The sequence below is a fragment of the Triturus cristatus genome, chromosome 4_2 (assembly GCF_964204655.1).
Source record: "Triturus cristatus chromosome 4_2, aTriCri1.1, whole genome shotgun sequence".
Taxonomy (NCBI): Eukaryota; Metazoa; Chordata; class Amphibia; order Caudata; family Salamandridae; genus Triturus; species Triturus cristatus.
Genome location: NC_140586.1, coordinates 510314816 through 510339320, shown reverse-complemented (window position 1 = coordinate 510339320; position 24505 = coordinate 510314816). Strand labels below are relative to the sequence as shown.

General features: G+C 42.3%; 1 protein-coding gene and 1 long non-coding RNA gene across 4 annotated transcripts in view; one reads left to right on the top strand and one right to left on the bottom strand.

Annotated features, from left to right (window-relative positions):
• LOC146834637 (vitellogenin-A2-like) overlaps positions 1-24505 on the bottom strand; it is a 97935-nt gene that overhangs the window by 43062 nt on the left and 30368 nt on the right. For both annotated transcript variants that reach the window (XM_085602106.1, XM_085602107.1), the window contains exons 19-24: positions 19289-19474; positions 16370-16517; positions 10068-10284; positions 8843-9006; positions 5533-6282; positions 4207-4254 (exon numbers count right to left, since the gene is read on the bottom strand). In XM_085602106.1, coding sequence (XP_085458232.1) covers positions 4207-4254; positions 5533-6282; positions 8843-9006; positions 10068-10284; positions 16370-16517; positions 19289-19474 — 1513 coding nt within the window. The remainder of the gene's footprint in view (positions 1-4206; positions 4255-5532; positions 6283-8842; positions 9007-10067; positions 10285-16369; positions 16518-19288; positions 19475-24505) is intronic.
• The window catches only part of LOC146834638 (uncharacterized), a 135868-nt gene that overhangs the window by 110642 nt on the left and 721 nt on the right, over positions 1-24505 (top strand). Inside the window, exons 2-4 of one of the 2 annotated variants that reach the window (XR_014960646.1) lie at positions 4458-4551; positions 23685-23763; positions 24118-24240. This is a non-coding gene — a long non-coding RNA (uncharacterized LOC146834638). Of the gene's footprint in view, positions 1-4457; positions 4552-19430; positions 20127-23684; positions 23764-24117; positions 24241-24505 lie in introns of those variants that run through there. The other variant, XR_014960647.1, reaches the window with a different exon arrangement.

Here is a 24505-nt window from a genome sequence, read left to right as displayed (position 1 = left end):
CATGTGCCACGACCTGTGTCCAGGGGACTGAGTCCTAGTTCGCAAGCACGTGAGGAAGAGTTGCTTGGATGCAAGGTGGCGCGGCCCATTTCAAGTGATCCTCATTACGAACACAGCTGTCAAGTGTGGAGGTTTACCGAACTGGGTGCATGCTTCCCATACCCGCCGAGTCCCAGCACCCTTAGAAGATACAGCCCCTCTCGAGATCGAAAGTCCAGCTGAGCCGATAGAATCACCTGAGAGGGCCAGTCAAGCTGTAAGGGTTGCTGAAGCGGCTGATGGTGCACTGAATCGAGTTGGGGGAGGACGTGAAAGGAGTACTGACCCAGAAACAGGCGAAGGAGCAAGAGGTGCAGTGGGTAGTACAGAATCGAGTTCTGCCGAAGAGGAGGAGATCAGTGCACAGGGTATCGAGGGGAAGACTGGGGGTGCCACCGAAGCAGAAAGGGTTTGGCCCACAAGACAGAACCGGGTAAACCTGAGGTCGGTACCGGACACAGATCTTGCACCAGTTTCGGAGGAGCCAGAAGAAGAATCAGGCGACGAGGAGAATCCTCAAGGTGTGAGAAGATCAAAGAGAACAAGAGTGCCAAGTCGGAAGTACGCTTCACCAGAGTGGGCATATCAAGTGACTGATGCCAGGGTTACCGAGCACGGGAAGATTGAGGTCGATGACATTGGTCAACAGTGTCCCGCTCCAGAGAGTGGAAGTGTTGTTGAAAGTTCCGGGATTGGAGATCGAAGGAATTCTGACAATTCATATTCCGAGTCCACCCTTCCTGAGTGTCATTCGAGGTATGATTTTGGACAATTTGGAGTTCCCGACGTTCACGACTGTGCCAGACCCACAAGAACTGATCATTCTTAAGCTCGAAATATTGCAGGGAGTCCTGGAGCTGTTGGGACCAGCGGTTATGTTGGATTGATTTGAGAGGGTTGCAAGCAGAGAAGAAGATAACCTAGACCCGAGCGGAAGAAGAACAAATTTAGGGATTTTTCCGTTATAGAACGAAGAGAAGTTAGGGAGGTTTGCCTAAGTTCACGAAAGAGACATTAATGAGAAAGAGACTTACCTTTCCAGAGACTGTATTGGACACTGAGTATATTCCGAAGATGGCAGATCCTGCAAACCCACATCGTAGGGCTAAATTGATAATAGGCACATTGATAGGAGTTGTGATAGTCACCATATTTGCAGTAGTGATAAGTTCGTACATGGTGGCTCACAGGCAAGAGGGAAAGGTTCAGGGAGCACCCACACCTATTACCCCAGAACAGGGAGGTGTCAGTATCAGAGAGCAGGGAATATCGAAGTTGAGGGATGATCGTAGACTCCACATGGATTTGTCGAGGGGTGATTTTAAGCTTAACGCGTATGCAAAGCTGCTGTATGAGTATGTTGATGCGATGGATGTGAAGGATTGCTATGTGTGTATGCAGTTGCCTGCTTCAGTGGATGAAGGTATCAAGTATCATCATCTCCCATTGACATATGGGATTTCTTGTAGTTTATTGCTTAGTTTATTTTACGACAGGAGACAGTTCGAGTACTTCTTTTCAAATTTTGACACAGTACTTCCTGAAGTTCCAGCAATAAAGCATTTGAACAAATACGATTATTATAAGAAAGAGGACAGACTCCTGAAGTATTTTAGACCGACTGTGAAGTTGGATACGGCGCATGCTCACAGGAATAACCTGACATGTGCGTTATCTGAGACGGAGAAGAAATTCATTGATCAAGTAGAGGACAGGTATAGAAAGTTGACCCAGACACGACACACCGGAGATAGTCCAGTTGATTGGAAAGACGAGGAGAGGGCTCACAGGTCAAAAGGAAGTTATGGACCAATAGCGTTAGATGAAGTGCAAAGAGGGAATTTGTGCATTGGGCGGCCTCAATCGGCCACGGAGAAGGTCGCAGTAGGACATAGTACCTGTTCACAGACTTTCACTTTAGACGCTTATGTTAAGGGCTTTATGCAAGGTCCAGTAGAAGTGATTCCGACAGTGTATTATGTCTGTGGGAAGAATGCTTATGTCAGGCTACCCGCGAATTGGTATGGCATATGCTATTTGGCTATCATATTCCCGAAGATTTATCACACAGAAGACTTGGAGTTGTTAGAGACGAAGCGACATTCTAGAAGACGGAGGGCTGCAAACGCAGGTGCAGTGATTGGGGACATATACGGAGCAATGATACCTAGTATGGGTGTGGTGTTGAATGATGTGAAGATCAGGAGGTTGGCGACTGTAGTTGATGAGTTGTCTATGAACACGGCGAGGTCCTTGTTGTTGGTGGCTGGAGAGATGTTGTCGATACGAAATATGGTTATGCAGAATCGCCTTGCATTAGACGTGTTATTAGCCAAGGAAGGCGGAGTCTGCAAATTATTGAAGGTTCAAGAATGCTGCACATATATTCCAGACAACACGAAGGAGATAGGGAAGTACATAGATAACATCATAACTATTCACAAGGAGATTATGGACTTGACGGAGGAGAATGTATGGGAGAAGATTGGAAAAGGATTTGGAAGAGTGGGAACGTGGTTTGCGAATTTGGGAAGAGGATTTCTTGGATCAGTGCTGAAGCCAATTATCATTGCTGTAGTTTGCGTGATTTGTTTGTGGGGATGCGTGAAAGCATGGAAGTGGTATCAAGGAGGCAAGGTTGAGAGAGCTCTTAGGGCAAACGAGAAGAGGGTGGCGAAGCTCCAGGAGCAGCAATATGAGAGTCTTAAAAGAATGGAGGGAATTCGACATGGCGGAGCCATGACTAGTACGGTTTAAATCAGTTCAGAAAGAGGGGATTGTAATGGTGTGATGACAGATGTCATCAAAGGGGGGAACTGATGTAGCGCTTAGAAGGTTGAAAATCGTAGGGGTGCGTTATATTCACTGTTAGTCGGCACCCGCATATAATCAAATGTGTACTCAGGTATTTTTGTGTGCAATGTATTAAGAATTGTATAACCTATGTCGATTTCAATAGAAGTGTTAGCCATGTACAAGCATATTGTGTATATATTGAAGCAATGCATAGAGCTTAGTCCTTTTGAACAATGTGATGTTAAACGTGTAGATTAGAATTCGTGTCTGTAGACTGTTTAGTTTGACCACACATGAAAGAAAGACGTAAATGTCAATACTGTGATTTAAACCTGCTTGTGTAACCGAAGTAGTGGCCAGAATTCGCATATATCGTTGAGGCGAAAGGCCTGGTATTTTCTTATGTTAGCCAAGGGCAATAGGCCAAAAAGGATTTATTCCAGTAGAGGTTTTAGGCTGTAGTAAATTGCAAGTTAAAAGATGTGAAGTATGTCTGCCTTGCATGATCTCACCCCAGGTGCAAGGACAGTTGCTCGTTAGTAGAGAAGCTCTTTGTTCACAAATTGACTTATGTAGTAAAAGCCAGACATGGGAGTGCATTGGAATGTGCCAATCGTAACTCCTAGTGCGGATGGCGTCTGGGACTCAAGGCCAAGCGATGGACGATGGAACTGGACAGCGCTCTGTGGAAAATTACTGAAAGTCGACCCCGCAGAAGAGGAGGCGCAAAGGGCGTGTTCTGAGATTTGGGGTTCTGTATTAGGGACAGCGCCCCGAGGGTGGAGGCAGATCAGAGCAGCCCAGGGCAGAGGAAGGCTAGGCGAAGAGATAGAGGGGGCAAATTAGACCAAGCTCTCTAAGTGAAGACTTCTTAGGAAGTTTCACTCTGACACCTTTTATTCGATTGAGGGTCTCATGGGATTGCTAAGTAGGGATGTCATCTAGTGCAGAGTAGGGACAGAGATTGTATGGTTCAGTGTCCCTAGTATCGACATTTGCTTGGTGGTTTTCTACCTCATGCTTTTAGAGATTGTGCTTTTAGTTATTTTTAGCCGTATGCGGATTCTTCGTAGAGTAGCATTTGTGTTAGTGCCTATGTACTTGTTGTGCCTCGTACTGAGGACTCTGTATCTCCAAATCTTTATGCTGATAATAAAAACCAGAGAGCCAAGAGATTAAGTCTCGAGTCCTTGATTATGGCAATTTGTGGACAGTAATTTTGATAATTGTGTTTATTCCCTCTACACTATTGGGCAAGTAAAAAGTTCCATCCGACCAGAGTGGGTTCTAGTAGATAATTGCCAGATACTAAAATGGGCCGGAGCACATCTGACAAAACTCTGCCATAGAAGCATAGATTAAAATACTTACTGATCGCCTGTTTGCTGGTTTGAATCGATATTCAAAAATCGCTGGACTCTGCAAGGTGAAAAAAAGATAAGAGAGTCATGTTTTACGTTGTTTTTTAAAGATGGTACTTTGATACTGTGAAAATGGGCATTAGCTGTATATCTTGTGATTCAAGCCTTTCGGATACCCTCGTGTGTCTCTGCCTACCTGTTCTTCTTTTTGTGAGAGTACTCTTTTTAACTCCTGTCTCGCTTTCTTCTCACAAACCTTAGATAAAAGCCCTGCGAATCCCGTCTCAGTTTCCTCCCCATGTTCCTCACCGTATCTCCCCATCTTCACTTCCTGCCTATCGCCTTTCACCTGCAGGTCGGTATGTTTTGGCATGAGTTTCTTTGTGTTGTTTTTTTTTAATTCTTTCTTTGATCCAACTCTACTGTTTGTCTCCAGATTATAATTTCTATTGAGACATCCCAAAGGCCTTATCACTGTGGCTCAAATATGAATGTAATACCAACCACAATTAGCTTGCCTACAACATACGAAGAATAAAAAGCCATTTAAATGTTGCCGGGATTCAGACCACGGCCCAGGGACAGTTGCTGCCTTAACCAGCTGAGCTGTCTTCCAAACCCTGCCACAGTGTTTATCATTTAACATCTGGATTAGAGCATGTCCCTTGAATAGGAACAACAACCATGACATTGATATATATCATAGTTACCCATTCAACATTTTTATATTTATCAAATAGATAAATACACAACTTCAGAGTTGTGAAGGTTTCTTATTCCAAATTCAGAAAGTTTTTTCTACTTTTCAAACAGACAGTGAAAAAAAGACTTCCACTAAAAGTGGATTTGGTGATGGAAAAGTATGCAAAAACATTATTAGGAGAATTGCCTCACAAAAATGTTTTCCAAAATGAAAATGGGTGAACTTGGGAATCTTGGGGGGCTTTACGGGGTCCCAAGTTTTTGCCAACTTCGAGGATTAATTTTAACCCTCACAAATCTGCTACATTTTTGGATGACTTATAAATAACACAGCGTGCACCTAACAATCTTTTAATGATAGGTAGTATTCTGATCATGGCCACAGGGAAATAATACCTACTTTTGTGACTAGCTTGTGTGTTTAAACTAATGTCACATGACTATTGCAGAGGTAGTGTATGTAGAAAGCGACCCATACTTTGGTATGATTATACTGGTATATTACTACGCTGTAATGCTTGTTGTTAAACTGTGCATTATCATAGCATTTATGTTGTGCTACAATTATGATGTGTATGCAGTCCCAACCTGAGCCCTACATTCATAAAAAAACCATAACATAAGGGGGGGTCACCTGATGTCTGGAATCCTGGCTGCTGCTACTGCTGCTGCTGATGCTGCTGCTGCTGCTACTGCTGCTCTTTCTGTGTTGCTGGCCTGGCGTTTTGTGTTGGTTCTTATTTTCATGCTGGTGTTGGTTAGCATGTTTGCGGCTCGCCTGGCTGCTGCTGCTGGAGCTGCTGGAACGGCTGGTGCTGGAACTGCTGCTGCTACTCTTCCTGTGTACATGACCCGAGGCATGGTGCTGATTGCGTTTCTTGTCACCATGATGTTTGGATTGTTGGGCACTGCTGCTGCTGCTACCACTGCTTGAACTGATGCTGCTGCTACTACTTTGCTTCTGGTGCCTGTTCTTGTTTCCTTTGCGATCCTTCTCCTTGTCTTGATCTCGATGCTTGTGATCCTTTGCACTCTGAGCAGAGGATGAAGAAGAAGAGGAGCTTTCCTTGGCATGGTGCTTGTTGTGGCCATGTGCATTCTGAGCAGATGAAGAAGAAGAAGAGTAACTCTTTTTGGCATGGTGTTTGAGATCATGTGCCCTCTGGCCAGACTTGGGCTGCTTGTGCTCCCTGCTCTTCAGAGCTTCAGTAACTTTCCCCCTATCTTGGTCAGTGCTTTTGCTGCGTCGGCTGCTGGAGCTGGAACTGGAACTGGAACTGGAACTGGAACTAGATCTGGAGCTGGAGCTGGACCTTGAGCGTGAGCGGGAGCTGGAGCTGGAGCTGGAGCTTGAGTTTGAGCTGTCATCACGGTGTGAATGTGTCTACAATACACAATAAGATGAAAGAATAAACCTGAGCCATAAAAATGTGCACTTACATGTAGAGAACATTAAATTCTAACTTGATTCATGTTTAGAAAGGAAAGAATTGTAAAAAATTGCCTGAAACGAACATATATGCAACATTATGGAATGCTGAATGGCTTAACAAAACCTTCTTTAAAGGGTGGGGGAACAAACAAATACAACATACATAACCCATGGTTGCCTTGCTCTCCATCTCTCTCTCACACACACACACACCCACCAACAGTCAAACACACACGCACACACACACAAAGTGTGTATCAGTCACAAGTCCCCCCCCACCACCAAGTACCAATCATAAGGCTACTCATGATCTAGACACACATCCAAACTCTAAGTATATGTAGCTAAAAAAAACACACCCTTGTAGTTTTCCCCATCATAAGGACACTTTCAACTACAGATAACATGACTCATGATTTAGACACGCAATATTTTTTGTTATGTGGATTAGTATAGTGCAACTAATCACTCTTGAGGGGCTCCAAGCGCTGGAGCAGGCGTGTAGGCATACAACAAAAGGTGTTGGGTGTCTGACCCACAGAGTTAGTTGAAGAGCCAGGTCTTCAGCTTCTTGCGGAATTCAAGTAATGAGGAGGATGCCCCGATGTGTTGAAGGAGGACGTTCCAGGTTTTGGGTGTGATGTAGGAGAATGCTCGACTTCCCATCTTTCTTTTCTGGAGGCATGTGGTTTGTTCAAGTGAGGCTGAGCGTAGGTTTCTGGTGGGTTGGTAAAAGTGAAGGCAGTTGTTCAAGTAAGTTGGTCTGATATTGTGTCTTGTATGCGTGTGTGAGGAGTTTGAATTTAATGCGTTTGTAGATGGGGTGTCAGTGGAGCTCTCTGAGGTGTGGTGAGATGTGAGGGCATCATGGGAGGTCAAGGATGAGTCTGGCTGGGGAATTTTGGGTGATCTGGAGTTGGTGGAGGAGATGGTTCAAGATCCCGGCATAGAGTGTGTTGCCGCAGTCTAATCTGCTTGTGAAGAGGGATTGCATGATGGCACGTCTGGTGTACAGGGGTAGCCATTCAAAAATCTTGCAGAACAAGCAGAGAACATTGAAGCAGGGGGAGATGACTGCATTGACTTGTGCTGCCATGTTGAGCTTGTTGTCCAGAATGATTCTCAAATTTCTGGAGTGGCCATTTTTATGTAGGTGTGGGTCTGAGCTCTGATTGTCACCAGGACCCAAGGAGAGTTCTTGTTCCCAAAGATCATCACTTTTGTCTTGTTGGAGTTGAGTTTCAGGCAGTTAGATCTCATCCTGTCTGCTACCTTAATCATACAGTTGGTGAAGTTGGTTCTGGTGGTAGTGGACTCATGAGTTAGAGGAAGGATAAGGTGACTAATAGCACAACTACAGAGAACACCCTCTGGCTAAGCCAATTTGTCTTGCATTTTAAAGCAATGCAGGTGTATTGGTTTTGTCAATGTTTTTACCAATTCTGTTCTGCTTCGGCAGAAAGTAAAAAAGCTTGCTTGCTGAGGTTTCAATTGCATCAATGGAAATAAAACCACAATGATATGTAAGTATGCCTGCATAATCACGGACATATGTTTCATGATGTGACAGCGGTTAGGATGATGATCATGCATGTGCACACATGCAGCATTTTGTGGCCGCCATTTCATTTTTTTATTTGCCATTCCAAAATAGTGGATGACCAAACCTTGAACTGTCAATTAAAAGAAGTGGTCTGGCAGCTAATTGAAGCAGCTGGGCTGTCCACAAAAAAAAAACAAAAGTAAAAATGCGATAGGGAGAGGTGGGACAGCAAAGGAGGAGTGGGTTGAGGAGTAAACTCATATCTGGAACAGGGAAGGGGAGGGGTCAGGGAGTAAATGCTAGCCTGGAGTAAGATTTAAGATCAGAAACAACACAAGAGGGCAAGAACAATCAAAGAACAGGGGGGAAGCCATCAAATAAGAAACAGGGGAATGAGATAGATAAGATAGGCACCTAATAATGAACATGGGTCCAAAATGCACTATATGTATTTTAATTTATTAGAGACTGTATTTCTTCCACAACAGACAGCTGAAACTGTCTGTAGATGAGAACTAATGACATGCAAGAGCCAATAAGGCTGTTCGGGAAGGTTGCAAGACCAGATTAACTCAATGAGAACCTCACAGTAGGGACAAATGCAATAAGTAGAGATCACTAGTCTAACCAAGAGAACCAGTCTTGCCATAGGGTGTGTAAATAATAGAGGGAAGTACATTTAAAAGCAACTTTACTTAAGACATGTTTAGATATTTTGAAATGCAGTGGCTGCGATACTTAGTTTAAACAAAATATGATCTGATATTGGCAATTAGACACTGTCTTTAGACACTAGTTTTTGTTATATTCAAGAGACCACAATGTAAACAGTGGAATCATTCTCTGATGTGAAGTTCCACATCTTGCAGAACTTTATCAGACAATGCACAGTAATTCCGTTCAAAAGATGATTTTTATATAAAGACCAGAAGACATTCACACGGTTATTTTCACAATAAGGTATATTACCCATAGCTTGTCTATTCCCAGAATTTTCTTCAGTCTCATTTGCACCATAGAGTCTTCGTGTTCCTCATTTTCCTCCAGAGCTACCAAGGCGATTATCTTTGAAGCTGCTTTTGGCCCAGCCTGGATCTCAAGAAGCAGTTTTTCAATGGCCACATCAGTATGAGCTGCAAGCACATGAAACCGATGTTAGTTGAGGTTGTTAGAATACCTCAGGAAGGGCATACTACTGAAGGAGTGGATATGCTGCTTCTGACACTACCACACCGATAAAAACATAGTAGTGATTGGAAGGAAAATCTTGATCCCATTGCAGTTGTTTTCTTTCTTTTATGGTTCATATAGGAAACCTTCACATTGAAAGGATGCACAGTTACTTTTAAGCAAAGAATAACATGGATTTAAATGTTTGTAGAAGGATAGATCCCGGTCATCAAACCTGACCAACAATTTAAAAATGTCTCAATCAGGGAGATTGTAGTAGGTTGTAGCCTTCTTAGGCAGCATGCCCATGCCCTCTATGTGACTGTGGCAACTTACTGGAGACACTCTAGTGAGCAACTAAAGATGTGTGAGGTGCACACTGATCACCACACACCATGTATATGTTTCGGTGATTATAAGGGCATTTTGGCTTTTTGTATAGGCATCAAATATGAACACGTGGTGAAAGGATTCACAAATAAGACCCAGGAATAGAATGTACAGTCTGTACATTAGCTGCACCATCACATGTCCAAAGATGAACTATGTATTGACTACTCCCCTGATTTCAACTGGCACAATACCACTATATTACTATGATGATTCACGATCTTTGAGGTATTTGTTGCCTTACAATAGCACCTGCATAAATGCACCAATACATTTTCCAACCGCAAATTCTGCTCCCACTATTCCGGTTGTGACATAAAGTGCATACCAGCTCTAATCCTGACTCTAATAAGGGAAGGGAAATCAGAGAGCAGAAATGAGTGGATGATCTGAAGCAGAAATAGTGTTGTGAGAGGATGGCAAAATGGGGACATGGTTTGTGACATCATCATGGAGAACCCTGTGGAAGAATGTTTATCAAATCACAAAAGATGCCTGCTTTGGACAATGATGACCACACTCAGATATGCATTCACCATGAAAGGCTTCAGAAATCAGTGCTCAAGTGCATTGATCCCAAATCCATTCCTACTCCCTACCTATGAAACCACAATATTTGCGCTCATCACTGTACCTGGCTTCATCACCACTTTAGCTTCATGCTCTCCAACGACTTGGTATAGTGGTGAATTTTTCACAAATGCTGCATTTTGTGAATGAGATTCAAAGCAGACTTGGAAACCAAAGTTTCTTGCTTTGACACATGATTGATATGTAAATTGGCTTTCTGCTGCTGCTCCATGGTCAAACTGTTCTGAATATTTCTTGGAGACCAGTTCAGAGGAAACTTCCTGTATAAACAAAACATAGAACGTGAGGTTAAGCGTGATATATGCAAACTGTAAATTCTTGTCAACAATATATATTCTTGAACAAATCTACCATGTTGTGATATTTCTGTCTTTGAGTATCATCTCTTGAGGTGGGTCTTGTAGACTGTCACACACTTTAATGTGCCCATCTGACTTGATGCCCTAACTACACACAATCTTCCAGCTGATGTATAAGCAATGAATTGTACAATATGATTTGAAAATCTGTCCATTCTGCAGGGCCATTACAGATTTGTTTCGCCTTTGCTGGGAATTAAATATTTTCTGTGCACTTTACCCCTGCTAACCAGTAGTTAGATGCTTCGGTTCCTCTTTTCAACATGATGAAATTGGCATAGCAATGATTGCCATATGTAAATTACTTATAAGTCCCTATTACCAAAAGTGCTCCAGGGTATGCAAGTTTAATGCTACAAGTGGACTGTAGCACCCATTGTCCCATCCACTACAGCGACAATTTAAACATAACATCAAGCTTGCCATGTGAAGCCTAACTGTGCAATTGTGAACTGAAAATTGTCCGGCAAAGCATTTGGCAGGCCTAAACCCTCATTTTGAATATTAACAACTCACCCCAAGTAGGCCTTACTGCCCATAAGGAAGTGTGCATTAGGGAAACAATTTAAAAGCAGGGCATGTGAAATTTCAGTGTTAAATATGTCCTTACCTTGAAAATGCACTTAAATCAATTTTCACTGTGGCAGGGTAGCTGCTACATAGGAAATCACTGAGAGGCATTATTAAATTGAATTATGTTACCTCCGACTAGGAAGCAGCTACAATTTCTATTCTTGGACTTTGTGAAATATTTATTACAAGACCAATTCACTGTTGGATATCTAAAAAACATTTTTAGAAAGTTTCCTTTTCTCTATCTAACGCATCAGGCGCACCATTTGCATGAGTCCAAGATGTAACCTGGCAGCTAAATAGCCCCCTTGATGAGGTGTGAAATGCTCATAGAGCTAAGACAAAGGACTTTGGTGTGGACAGTGTTCTGTTCCTCTGGCAGAATGACCTTCCGGGATGTGCCCAGGATCTTGATTAACTTCAAAGAGGTCTAACCTGTTGTTAGCTGAAACCTTGACACAGCTTTTTTTTGCTCCTCTAGTCAGCCCCAGTGGAAGAGGAGCTGCAGGGAAATGACCAAAGGAAAAAGGTTTCTCATTTCCTTGTCTACACGTCTGGGATGGGCACAGAGGCTCTGCAGAAGGGGACAAAGGAATATCATCTTGGGTTTAGGTGGAGAGGGCCACTTGGGGATTGTTTTAAGTAGGGCACACTGGAAGTGCTGCAAAAGTGGGTAGGGTTGACCTGGGAAATCTCACCATATTGATTAAAGAGGGGCCAAGTGTTATCCCCTCACACAGGCTGGTGCCAGGCATCAATGTGGCACCCACAGTACCCACCTCAGAAGACATTCTGGACTTACCTGTGGAAGAACAGAAGGGGGGTGGACCTGCTCTCTCTGACCTTAGAAGAGCCTAAAATACTGGGCTTAAGGCTGGCCACCTGTTCAAGCTACAGAGACACAACACACTACAAAAGGCCTTTTCTGCAAATATCAAGCTGACCAGTTCCAGCTGGATCAGCCCTTGAACCTGTTGCTGGCCTCTACCGGAGAATGTCTTGTCTCCCAAGTGCTATCCTCAAGGTCCTAGACCGTTGCCAAATCTGATTCGGGTCATCCAATGGCTAGCCGATGACGTGGAACCCTCCTCAACCACAGCCTGCTGTGCTGAGGATTTTTGCGTTCCATTCCAGAAACTAAGTCCGATAGAAACAGCTTCTGATCAGGTCGTACCAAGTTTCTATATTCAACCAACAATCTATTATGATCATTCTTCACTTGCACCTTGGTACTGGTCAAACGCAACCAGATGGCCTTGGTTGGTGCTTAATTCTTTTTGGTGCTATTTTGACCCTTAAACTTAAAACATCATAAGTATGGTCTCCCTTATTTGATTTTTGTAATTCTGGTGTCATTTTATTTGTTAAAATAAATGTACTCTATTTACCTCAATCAGTGCAGGATTTGTCTCATGTAGTGGTTTGACTTTATTACTGTTTTGGCACTGAATAAATACTTTACACATTGCTTCTAAGTAAAGCCTGTGTGCTCTGAGTCATAGTTAACAGAGGGTTGAGCTCAGGTTAATGTAGTGTTAAGGGTTTCACCCTGACAAGAATTGTGCATATTACTTAAGGTGGGTCACTACTCCCTTAGTAAATACCCCCAATTTCTTACAGTGACCTAAAGTACATTTTAATTATTTGTCAGCCTGTGATCTTCCATCTTCACATTCCATCTTTCCACCTGCTGATTTGTCATGCTAGTGTTATCTTAAACAACAATGGATCATTCTTCTGTTTGGGTACCTCCTGCACTTCTGATATTCTCCCCACAATAGTTGAATTTGCATTTTGTGTACATATTTAATTGTTAACATATTTTTATTTTTATAACATGCTACATGTCACAAGAGATTTCCTTGTACTGAGCCACAAGGACAGAGATCAAGAGGGAGCAGGGAGGACAGATTGGAGATTTGGGTTTGCAAAAACCAAGGGGCATATTATCAATAAACGACGTTAAAATTATTGCCGCTTTAGCAGCAGAAATCTGCCGCTAAAGCTGCAATAATATGCTGCTGAGAATTTCAATAGAAGCCCATGTTCTGGTGTCAACATGGGCTTCTATTGGAATTCTCAAGGGCATATTATCAAGCCCATTAATGCTGCTTTAGTGACAGTTTTCTGCCGCTAAGGCGGCGATAATGTTAACGCCATGCTTGATAATATGCCCTCCAGTCTTTAATCTATCTCTGAGTTTGAAGAGGTTTGCAGTGTTGCACAGGAGTCTTGACTCACCTGTAAACACAGTTTGGTGGGGTGTGTGGGTTGGACTTTTGAGATCTGGGATTTAGGACCTATTCAGAGACAATGCACATGGCCGTAAACTGGATCACATTGTTGGTGGGGTTACTGAAAGTCAGATAGGACAATCAAGATATATTATTTACAATCAATGTGCATTGGAAGCCTTGCTACAGTATTTGGGGATGGTAGTGATGCTGGAAATCACCCAGTGAAGGACTGTGAATAGAATGTTGCTATAGTTGTAGTGTGGAGAGATTGAGGTAAACAAGAATGTTAAATTGCTTGCAAATTAGAGGTACTGAAATATCTGGTGGAGAAACGTGAGTTGGCATAAACTGGAGTTGTTAACACTGCTCACCTGGGGTGTCAGATAAATATTCAATCAATGATAAAAACTAGATATTCCAAACATTTGGAAAAAGTAGGGAAGTACCCATAGATGGAGCTACAGTCATTCCCTTCACTTTAAGGAGCAAGGATTCAGTTTCACCTTATTGGTACACATCAAGTTGATCACTGTCCCAAGAAAAGGGAAACCATAGCAAGACATTGTTTTAAGTTTGCACATAATAATTGAATCTAGAGGAGGGAAGGATGACTCTGAGATGCTGAGTTGGAAGTTGAAGATGAGAAATGGTAATGCATCTCCCAGGTGATTGGGGAATAGAGCAGAGAAACAAAGGGATACCATGATGCTCTGCGATGTGTGGTTCAATAGTCAGAGCAGACAGTTAAGATTGTTGCTCTGGAGGCTAGCATTGACCTGATTGACTTTTGACAAATTCTGGATGATCAAATTAAATTAAAGGAAGACAAGCGGTCTTGGATGATCAATGAATCAACACTATTAATGCAAACTGTCACCCATAACACCTTCATTTCATCTTCTCTCTTTTTCTCTTTGAAAAGGCTTGGTCACTACAACTGTAATTTATTTCTGTTTTGGTAGAATAAGAGTGTGCCAAGTAATAGATTTTCATGGAGAAGGCGCACAGAAGAAAGGAGATGGAAGCTGCATTTAGCATCCTGTACGTCCTTCATATGGTTATCCGTGCCCATTGGATCACATTCAACGTTGATAAGTTGATAAGTAAACAAAAAATAAGGGGATAAACAAGTAAAAAAAGTTGGCTCCCCAGCAATCTGAGAAGTGTAGCTCACTGGTTAGAGGAGGCATACCCTGAAGCAGAGATCAGACCCGGGACCTGGGTTCGATTCCCGACGCGGCAGGGTCCAGAGCCCAATTGTCCACGGACTCGATAATTCTCGCTTCGGTGCCCACTCTAAGCACGAGTTCACACTATGCAGCTCTGGGCAACAAGCCTGCTTAATCTCCACAACGGCCCCCCGCGGCGGGATGCCTGGCTTTCACCTTGGGGATGCCCAGTACGGGTTATCTTACAGGGAAAAACCAGGACGGGTTCCCAATGCAAGCGCCAAGATGCCCGTAGGGTGATAGCTGCGCTCTATAAGTACATCAATCAATCAATCAATCTAAAAATAGAACCCTGTTTTATTGCTCTCAATCCAATGTGATGACTAAACTTTCCATGTCAGAAATTCCTAGAGAAAATTTTCAGCTAGTCTGAATCAGGTTTCATTTATTCACCTTGTCCTTTGACAGGAACTATATTAAAAGTATGTCAAAACATGCACATTTTATCAATCAACTCTTCTGAAAGATCTTTAACGAATATATTTATTTTTATGGATTATGATATCTGTCAGACTAAGGCTTGGTGCCTGCCATTCTAAAATCCTAGGGTAAGCGAGAGGTTGAGCTGTTCTGGAACTATGGGTTCTTGTTTGGGTCCAGGATCCAGGGGCAGATTCGATGCAAAGGTCTAGAACTTACAAAAACTGTTGGCATTGTGATCAATTGTGGTGGTTTGTGGCTAGTGGATGAGGGAATTGGACTCATGAGGTATGGGAGGATGCAAATACACATTTATAACTCTGCTGTGATTGTTTTAAGGTTCAGGAAGTCAACCAGCTTAGGGATTTGAAGCTATCGAGGGAGAGATCCTCAGCATTGGTGTCCAGACGTACAAATGAATTGTTCAGGTAAAGTTTCTGTAGAATTATAAGGAAGTGTGGAAACAAGAAGACTAGCAATATAGGATGTGTGGTACCCATGGAGCTGTGGGTTTGTGGAGCTTGGTAGATTGGTCTTCAAGAAGGCGAAAATCCACAGAGTTGTCAAGTTGCAAACTATCGCTGTTTGAGATTAGGATACTAGGATATGGTATTGTTGAGGTAGTTCAAAAGCAGGTAGCTACGTTGAAGATTTGGCAGGGAACAATGGATTTGAAGTGCTGCTAGATGGGGAGGGGACCAATTCAGTCCACTTCATTGAAACACATTAAAATTTGTTGAAACATGTTTGTTAAAGAAAACCTTAGGATTGAAACTTGGAAAGATTTTTCATGCTACTTCCATTTTCACACATTGTTGCAGCAGGCTAAATGGATATTGGGTTTCTTTTTGATCTCCTGTTTCTTAATTTTGTGAGTCACAGCGTGATTTTGGCTAGGGAAGAATGTAGTAGGGGTCATCTCACCAAAGCACGATTTGTGTTGCAGATGATGAATTACTAAAAAATTCTATCCAGCCTCCACCTTATACCTAATCGGGTAGCTTTTCTGTAAAGCTTTATTGTAGCTGTTGTACAGAAACAAAGATGGCAACTTGTGAAGTAGAATTGAAAATGGGGAACCCACTGCATCATTTTGGTTGGATGTCAAAATATTCTGTACATAAATACTGTATTCCTGAAATAGAGTGTCATAAACATTGTTTACAAAAATATCGTACTGTTGAGGGTGGAAAAGGAGATGGCATCATCCACAGCGGAGTTAGTGAAGTGCAAGAGACATGATATTTAACCATATAAGCATTAGGAATTCTAAGAATCTTATATTGCTTTCCACTTGGGGCATTTATTTGTGCAAGCATTCTAGAATCTACTAATGTCCTTTGTGAGCAAAAAGGCCATTATTACTGTTGATTATTCAATTGTGTGATACCTTCAATAAAGCAACTACCATGCTAGCAATGCATTGTGAGAACACGCGGCTGTCATACTACTATATCTCACAAGGGGTGTGATCTTATTTTGAGCTGTAAAGTAATCCAAAAATTAAAATGTTTGCTATCAATTTACCATCAGGCTGGCGCCTTCAGCTGAAGTCTTTCCTGTTGTCTCGAAATGCTTCTTTAGAATATTAGCCGCAGCTCCTCGGGGCAGAATTGGAGTTTTCCTCGCTGCCTCCAGCTCTTCAATATTTCTTGTTACAGCAAATGCTTGTGCCCTAAGCAAACACACAGAAAGGGATTTAAAAAAATAGTTTTCCACCAACTCTTTCGGTTTGTAGGACTTTTCCTAAAACGTATGGCTGCCAGGTGGTTCCATGGCACCGGACACAGTATGGTACCCAGCCGCGGCCCGTGCAAGAAAAAGAGGTGTGGGGTGGTGGGGCTGGGTTGGGGGGATACAACAGACGACCATGAGGGAAGATTAAATAAAAAGTTATTTTTCCCACGTCGTCTGTTGAGACCCCCCCCCCTTCCCCGGATCCCACCGCCCCACCACACTTAACTGCACAGGCCGTGGCTGATGGTATCACATTAAAATTGTCAGAATATTGTGTAACATAAATATTGTGTCATAAATATGACAAATATGTCCCCATTGGAATTAATAACAGAACACTTACACCAAAGGACGATGTTTTTGGGTCTTATGCATATGACACAGCTCTATTCTGACTTACAGCACCAGGGACACTGCTTTACAGCTCTGGGCAGTCACTGAAAAGCATATTGGAATGGGGGAGTTGCAATGTTGTTCATCTCAATTAAAATAAAGTTATAGGGTACTGTGTTCGTGTAAAGCAGCATTGGAATGGAGCAAGGGGTTTATGTTGATATGTTGCCACTTGGTAACCAGGCACATGTATCACCCAAACTAACATTTATTCTCCCTCAGCTAAAGAAGACGCACCGCTGATTGTCAGTTTATATTCGTATCAAATGTAAATCCTTTTCTACCATTCTCGCAACACTGAAAGCTGGAATGCGTATACCACAAGTTCTCTTGTCACTTTCTAAAATTGTTTTCTTTAAACAATTTTATTTAAACAAAAAAAGCACACAACAATCAGCGAGTCAATATACTTCCAGTGTTGCGTTACATGTCATTAAGGCGACAACGAGTTGAGAAAATCTCAGCATTCGAAATATACCTTTCCATGGTATCAATGCTCACAGTCCCCTTTCCCTCACATCACAGTCCACCATCATCTGATTCCTTTGCCTGGTATACTTGCTCAGATTTTAAAACAAACTGCCATTGTTGAGTTTCCCTCACCCTGTACCTACCCAACTCTGGAAACCTGTTTTACATGTTTTATGTCCTTTCTTGTTTTCTAGGTGAGATGAAAAACGTAAGTCTTTACTGGATGTCCTATTTACGGATCCAGCTATGGAGAAGCAGCCAATTACACAAAAACTGCTTGTAATTTACTTTTCCTAGCAACATGATCACAACGCATTATTTATTCAAACCTTTGTAAAAGCATAACAATCATGCATACGCACCCAGGGTCAAGGCCTGATGGGTATTTACAAGGAAGGGATTGGCATGAATATTATTGGTGTGTGAGGTGACAAAACCACTGTTTTAATCAGTTTAACAAGCCTGTGTTTTGAACCAGAAGGCCAAACTGTTGAAACGTTCTGAAGGAAACACTCCCAAAACACTGGGATGAAATTAGCAGTTTCAAATTATTAGAGGGGCTGCTGTTTGTTTACCAAATTTATTAGCAAATCAAATGGTTTGTGCTTCAAAAGTAGTTTGATCAAGCATTGCAGTTGCAGTCACTGACGGTATGTGCCAGTTAACCATACTGTATGGGAATGATTGTGTTACTAACATAGCTAAGGACAATGTGTCTCGGACTCTTTACTGGCAAGAATTTGTCTGCCCTACATTAAATTCTTTGAGCGCCTCAAGAAATAGGGCAATGTTATCTTAACGGCGATACAATACAGTACAATTCTCACTGTTATCCACAATTCATGGGTCTTTAATGTGATGGTAACTAAAAGTGATCGCATTTTGTTGCCTAGTTGTTTGAGGGAGACACCCAGTCACTGGCCCATCATCTGTAATGGGGCCTGTGCTGGCTATAGCCGGCTGTTCCTTATGTCCAAGTGCTCTCCTTTATACACATGAAAGAATATCCCTCAGCAATTTACAGTCACATTGTTAGGTATTATTGACATGGCTAAGAAGTACCTCCTAAACAGAAGCTGCCTGCTCGCACTTCCACTAGAGCAATGTTTTGACAATTTGACCTACAGTCAGAGATGTTTTAAGGCATGGGCAAAGTGGGCTATGGCCCAGGGCCTCAGCCTTTCGGGGGGGCCCTGATGGAGCCAGTTTTGTTCTGCAGAGTATTTTCCTGATTGCCATGACTATGTCTTAAGCATATTATTTTAAGTACAGTTTTCCTTCAATGTATTTTTAATGTGGGTCAAGTGTGAGAATCTATTACAGACATTTTGCAGGCAAATGTTGTTTTTATGTTCCATGCAACATCCATAAAAAGTTTCTTTTGGATCAAAACAGGATCTAGCATATGATAAATGGCAGTAGGGTGTCACATAGATTATTTGCAGTAATATTAGTGAGCTGCGGCTGTGTTGCAATAGTAGAAACACCAGTCACTATAACATCTAGAATTTGGCCTGATTTCTTGTGCACTGTAATGACCTGACCAAAGAGGGCATGAAAGAGCTGAAATTGGATCATAAATCCAAAGCTGTTCCGAACTGGAGGCCCCAAAATACAGTTAGCCCAGGGCCCCCAAAATCCTTAAGATGTCCGGGTCTCCTTGCTCCCAATGTCAACCCCCTGGCTAAAATAGCTACATCTATGTCATTCTCTGCTCAACAAAGACACTTCACTGATCATATATCTGGCCAATATTTTTTTTACAGTCACTGGAACCCTTAGAATCAAACCCCATGGCAGTACCCACAACTCTTTTCATTCCTTTCTCAGCACTAGGCCTTGTACCTGGCAACAATGAGTTCATTCTCCTGCTGGCATGGGGTTGTCTCTATCTTGAAGTTCTTCTCTTTCATGTCAATCTTGGCAGTCAGTTTCATCGGGGCGTTTGTGCGGAGCTTAGCATGGAATTCAATGCCAGCCTGGATGAGGTGGGTGTTAATTCCCATCACAGCCACCGTGTGCATGGACATGCTGAAAGAGAAGCCTTGTGTTAGCAGGGCCATATACAATCAGTAGCAATCAGTTCAAATGTATCCCCAGAGAGAATAATCTGGTCAGCATTTTACACATACATAGTAAATGATCACTTAAGGTGCTTTCTGCAGTATTGAGCTCATGCCATTGGAGAACAGCTTTCCAAACGTATTATTGTCTAGTGTGCAACCAAAACTGTGGAGAATGGCTTTTAACATTTGACCCCCATGACATTAGCAGGTTGACACTTTGTCATGCCTTTACCTCTTCAGCAGGGGACTTTTTCCTGCTGAGAGACTCAAGGCTGCATAAAAAGCAGAGTCTATATGCAGTTAATAGGGATCTCATGGACGTTTACTTTCTGCTCCTGTTGCTGCCTTCATGACCTCTGTAACCTGTTGTAGCAATAGGAGAGCAAGGATTACCAAAGGGAATGCCAAGTGTAGCAGCTGGCACCCTTAACTTGTGCCTAGGGGTGATTATTGTTTGCTTCTTCCTGCATTAGTTGCCCAGTGAGTGAAGCTCCTGCTCGTGGAGGTGCAAGGAAAAAGGAGTAGCATCGCAGTGGGGTGGCTCCTAAACATCGAGCTCAGGATAGCATGGGACACTAATATCATGGACAAAATATTGTGGGACAACATATTTAAAGGTTAGTATGTATTCATTTTCTATAGCCAACTCCACATCTATGTACCCTGACTATATATATATATATATATATGTATATGTATATATGTGTGTGTGTATATAGGTATATATAAATATATATATGTACATAAATTTGATACAGACTCCAGCACGCTCGGGGATACTTCAAAGTGTGTTTATTTAAGGCTACAAATCTGGTAGGTGACGCATTTCAACAGCCTCCGCTGTATTTTTCAAACCTAGAGTCGCTGCCATTTTTCTCTCTTTTTATACTAGTGAAAAATTTAAAGTGACAGTGCAAATCTTAAAACAACAAGCAATACCAATTTGATATAAGCCAAAGTGTCAGTGCAAATAGATTATCTCCAAACTCTGCAATTGTGTTAACATGTGAAAAAACAACAACATTTGTGTTCTTAATATGGCATTTTAAAAGCTTAAGTATTTAAAATCAATAATAAAATATTACCAGTTTTGCGCATACAATAGCGATAAAACACCTCAAACAGCTAAATACATGACAGTACAGTATCACCAAGAATGTTCATACGTGATGATATATGTACTAATCATCTGCCATTCATTCTACCACACAACTGTCCCCAGTTTATGAGGAAAATGTAAAGTGCTTTATGCAAAGTATGCTAATGTGCAAATCCATTACGCATACTTTATGAGTATAGATACTCAACTAAAAGCCTTCATCACTGACTCCCCTCTGGGTAATACCGGGCAAGTGCCCTTGTATTCACAACTATTGCTAAGGCTATTCCACTTACTAACTAAACATGCTTGTGCTTATGTGCCTGAGTGCGACTGTGTGATTAAAAATTGGCTTGGAGTGGCACCAATTCATGATTCAATTTAAACCAAAAGACTACTGGGTATTACAAAATTACAGGATAAAACAAGGTTAAGAAAATTTAATTAGTGCTCAAAAGCCATCTTAAAACCAATCTTTGTAAAATCCCGTCAAAATCTTAAAAGGTCTTAAAAGATCTACAAAGCAAAGGAGCAATATAACAGCTTAATGCTGGTGAATACAAAACGGGTACTTTGTCTCTTAAGAGCCCTATCTTGGTCACAGATGTACATGTAAATCTTATTCTGTGTTGTGACCAAATTAACTCTTACTGTTGAATCTAAGAATATATGAATCTAAGAATATAACGCGATTCAAGTTGTCTCAAGCATTTTTCTCTGCTACCCCCTCGTAGTCTCTGATGGACTTGATCGATCACAAAATATTAAGACCTTCCAACTTGCCATTCTGAAATTCATGGAAATGCCTAGCCATGGGGTATGCCTGATCATTGCTATTGATCGCTCGGATATGCTGTAAACTCCGTTGGTGTACCGGTAGAATTGTACTGCCAATGTAAATCTTAGAACAACTGCATCTCAGGATGTACACCACAAATTGGCTTTTATTATTAGAAAATGGCAAGGGCACTTCCATGTTGTTTTCTCCATATTTGCACACCTTGCATTTCTGGCACTTCCTGAAGCCTCTACTCTCTCCAAGCCAAGTTTTTTGGGGTGCATTGCCTGGGGTATTAGTGACTAGGGCCTGTCGCAGTGGTCTTGCTTTACGGAAGGTGATACAGGTCTGTTGCCTAATTTCTTGCCCAAGATTGCATCACCCCGTAACACATGCCAGTGTTTCTACATGATAACATGATACACCGTATATTCTTGTGTTGTCTATTTGCACTCACCCAGCAGCACTGGTTAAACAATTAACTGCCCTCAGATGGGCAAACTCCTATGAGTTTAAACGCACTGCTTTATGGGACTGATAGTCCATGTCACTTCCCTGTAAGGGTGCGTCTCATTCTGCCATTTCACAGCCCTGGATGGGCCCCGGGATGCAGGTGTCCATAAATCCCTCGGCTGCTTCTTCACTTCAGAGGCTCGGTGAATTCCGGCCCCCGTGACCCCCATAATTCTTAGGGGGTGCAAACCTTCGCGTCTGGGCTGCCGCGTGTAAATAGAAGCTCCAAGGTGCCCACAGGCAAGGTTGCACTCATCCAGCAGCACTGTAGTTTCAAACGGGTCTGCAGCTCTCATGTCTCGATTAAAAGCCTGACGCGTTTCTGAGCCTTCGCTTGTGTTCAGAGGCTCGACTTAGAGTTTCAGGCTGCTCCTGCCCTGTGTTTGGTCTACTGGGGATTGCTGTAGTCCGAGTGCTCCCTCGCCTGTGGGCAATTTGTCGCGACATATTTACACGGCGGCCCGGCCGTGGAGGGTCACCACCGCGAGGAAGGAAGCGGGCCATGAAGCTGTGAATCGTGCTCAGCTCTAGATGGGACACACAGCGCCAGAGAACGCCATACTCTGCACACTGTGGGGCTCATCTAAGGGCATGCATCAGGAACTCTGAGTACATGGCACCCATTTGGGTGGAATTGCTGCACTACAGGTTCCATAATCCCGGGGGGGGGGCGTGAGTCAAATGCTTACTTAATTAGCCTATCCGAAGGCAGTGTAATATTTAAATAAAGGGTGCGGTCAGAAACGCTGTGCACTTGGTGAACTAAGCCTATGAATAAGGATCATTCCGAAACGCGTCAGGCTGCTCCTGCCCTGTGTTTGGTCTACTGGGGATTTCTTTAGTCCGAGTGCTCCCTCGACTGTGGGCAATTTGGAGGGATATATATATATATCTATATTCACTTAAAAAACCATAGGTTTCACACATGTTATAGTTAGGTGGATATTTCACTCGTAAAAAACCAATGAAATTCCCCCGTTATAGTTAGTTCAGATAACTATAACTCGCGCGCCCGCAATCCTGCTCATGACGTCACATATTACATCACTCATGACATGGTCAGTGGCATCACTCATGACATCACTGATGACATCATCCTTGTGATAGAGTGGCGGTCGCGCGAGTTATAGTATATATAGTAGGAGCTGAGCAGAGCGCCCCATTAGTTTTGAAAGTGTCCATTATCGGCTAAACCCTGTTCCCTGTTGTGCAACGAAATACGACGATCATGGGACCCTGTTTACCACCGGCTCTTCGAACCAGAGGCCTGGTGAGGAACGTCTAACCGCTCTCGAGTCCCCAGGTTTCCCAGTGAGAATACTTTTTCTCCAGCCCTGCTATTATACACGGTAAGTATTCCTGCATGCATTGTACTAGGCACTATATGGTAGCCTTGAGAATACTGAAGTCAGATTCACGGCCCCTAATTGTGTGTGCCATGGCAAAGTTTTTAAGTTGGGCGTGGGTGATCAGATCAAGAAGGCTTAAATTAATTGTTTAATTGGAGGATTTTAAATCTGTGTGTTCAAGGTAACTTATTAATGTCATTTGTTTATGGTATATTTTATCGACTGTACTGTATTGTTATGGCTTTGTTATTTTGTTTTTGTTTGTTTTTTCACCATATTGTATGTACTGCTTTTTAAGATAAGATTTTATCGAAATAAAGCCTATTGACTGACTGACCGACATGCATTGCTACCCTAGCCAAGTCCGGTTTCTTTACATGGTGCCATTGTTATACCTTTAGAAACCAGTCATCTCTATATATTTTTTTACGCTTAGTAACATCGTGAGTTTACCCTGTTCCCCTCATCCTGGTTGAACACCCGTTACCTGCAAATGTTTCAGCTTAACTAAGCAGGTACATTGTTTTCTTATACAATTTACCATCTATGTATCAACTTTAAAGGACCTGCATTTCTATTCGTAATTCGATGACAGACACCCGTATACGATGTATGCTAGTGTGCATTAATCAATGTTATTTTACACACGATCTTGAGTATTTTTTCATTGCATGCGACCATTTCAGTTCTATAGCAATATACCCGACCATACTCATTTAGTTATTAATAACCCCTGACCTATTCACACTTATTTAGTTGATGGTAGCGATTTGTAGATTCAGATAGATATCAAACTTGCCATATCATCTGCTTAATATATATGTATAGCTATGATACTCACAACTCCTTAATGCTGTTTCTGATTGCAGTGGATCACATTTAATACGCTGCCCGGCCTGGCACTTTTAACATCCATTATCTTGTTGCCTATTTTGGACCGTATCAATCCTACAGCTTAGGACCATACAAGTCTTGGTTGCATCAAAAGAGAGGTAATATACCCCTAATAGTTGTAATCCAGATACTACCACGCACACATCGCCGGAGCAGTCGCATTGTTTCATCTTTACACATTTATTTTTCATCTCTTGATAGAACTCACCATTCCGTATCAGGTTTGAGTTCCACACTCTCACAATTTTAAAAGTTAGATCTTCTGCTACACCTTACGAGGTAACTCCTTCATTCTATAGCACTATACAACAGTAGCCCACTTGGGGAGAGTTAGATAGTTCTGGGAGACCATGTTTGTAAATA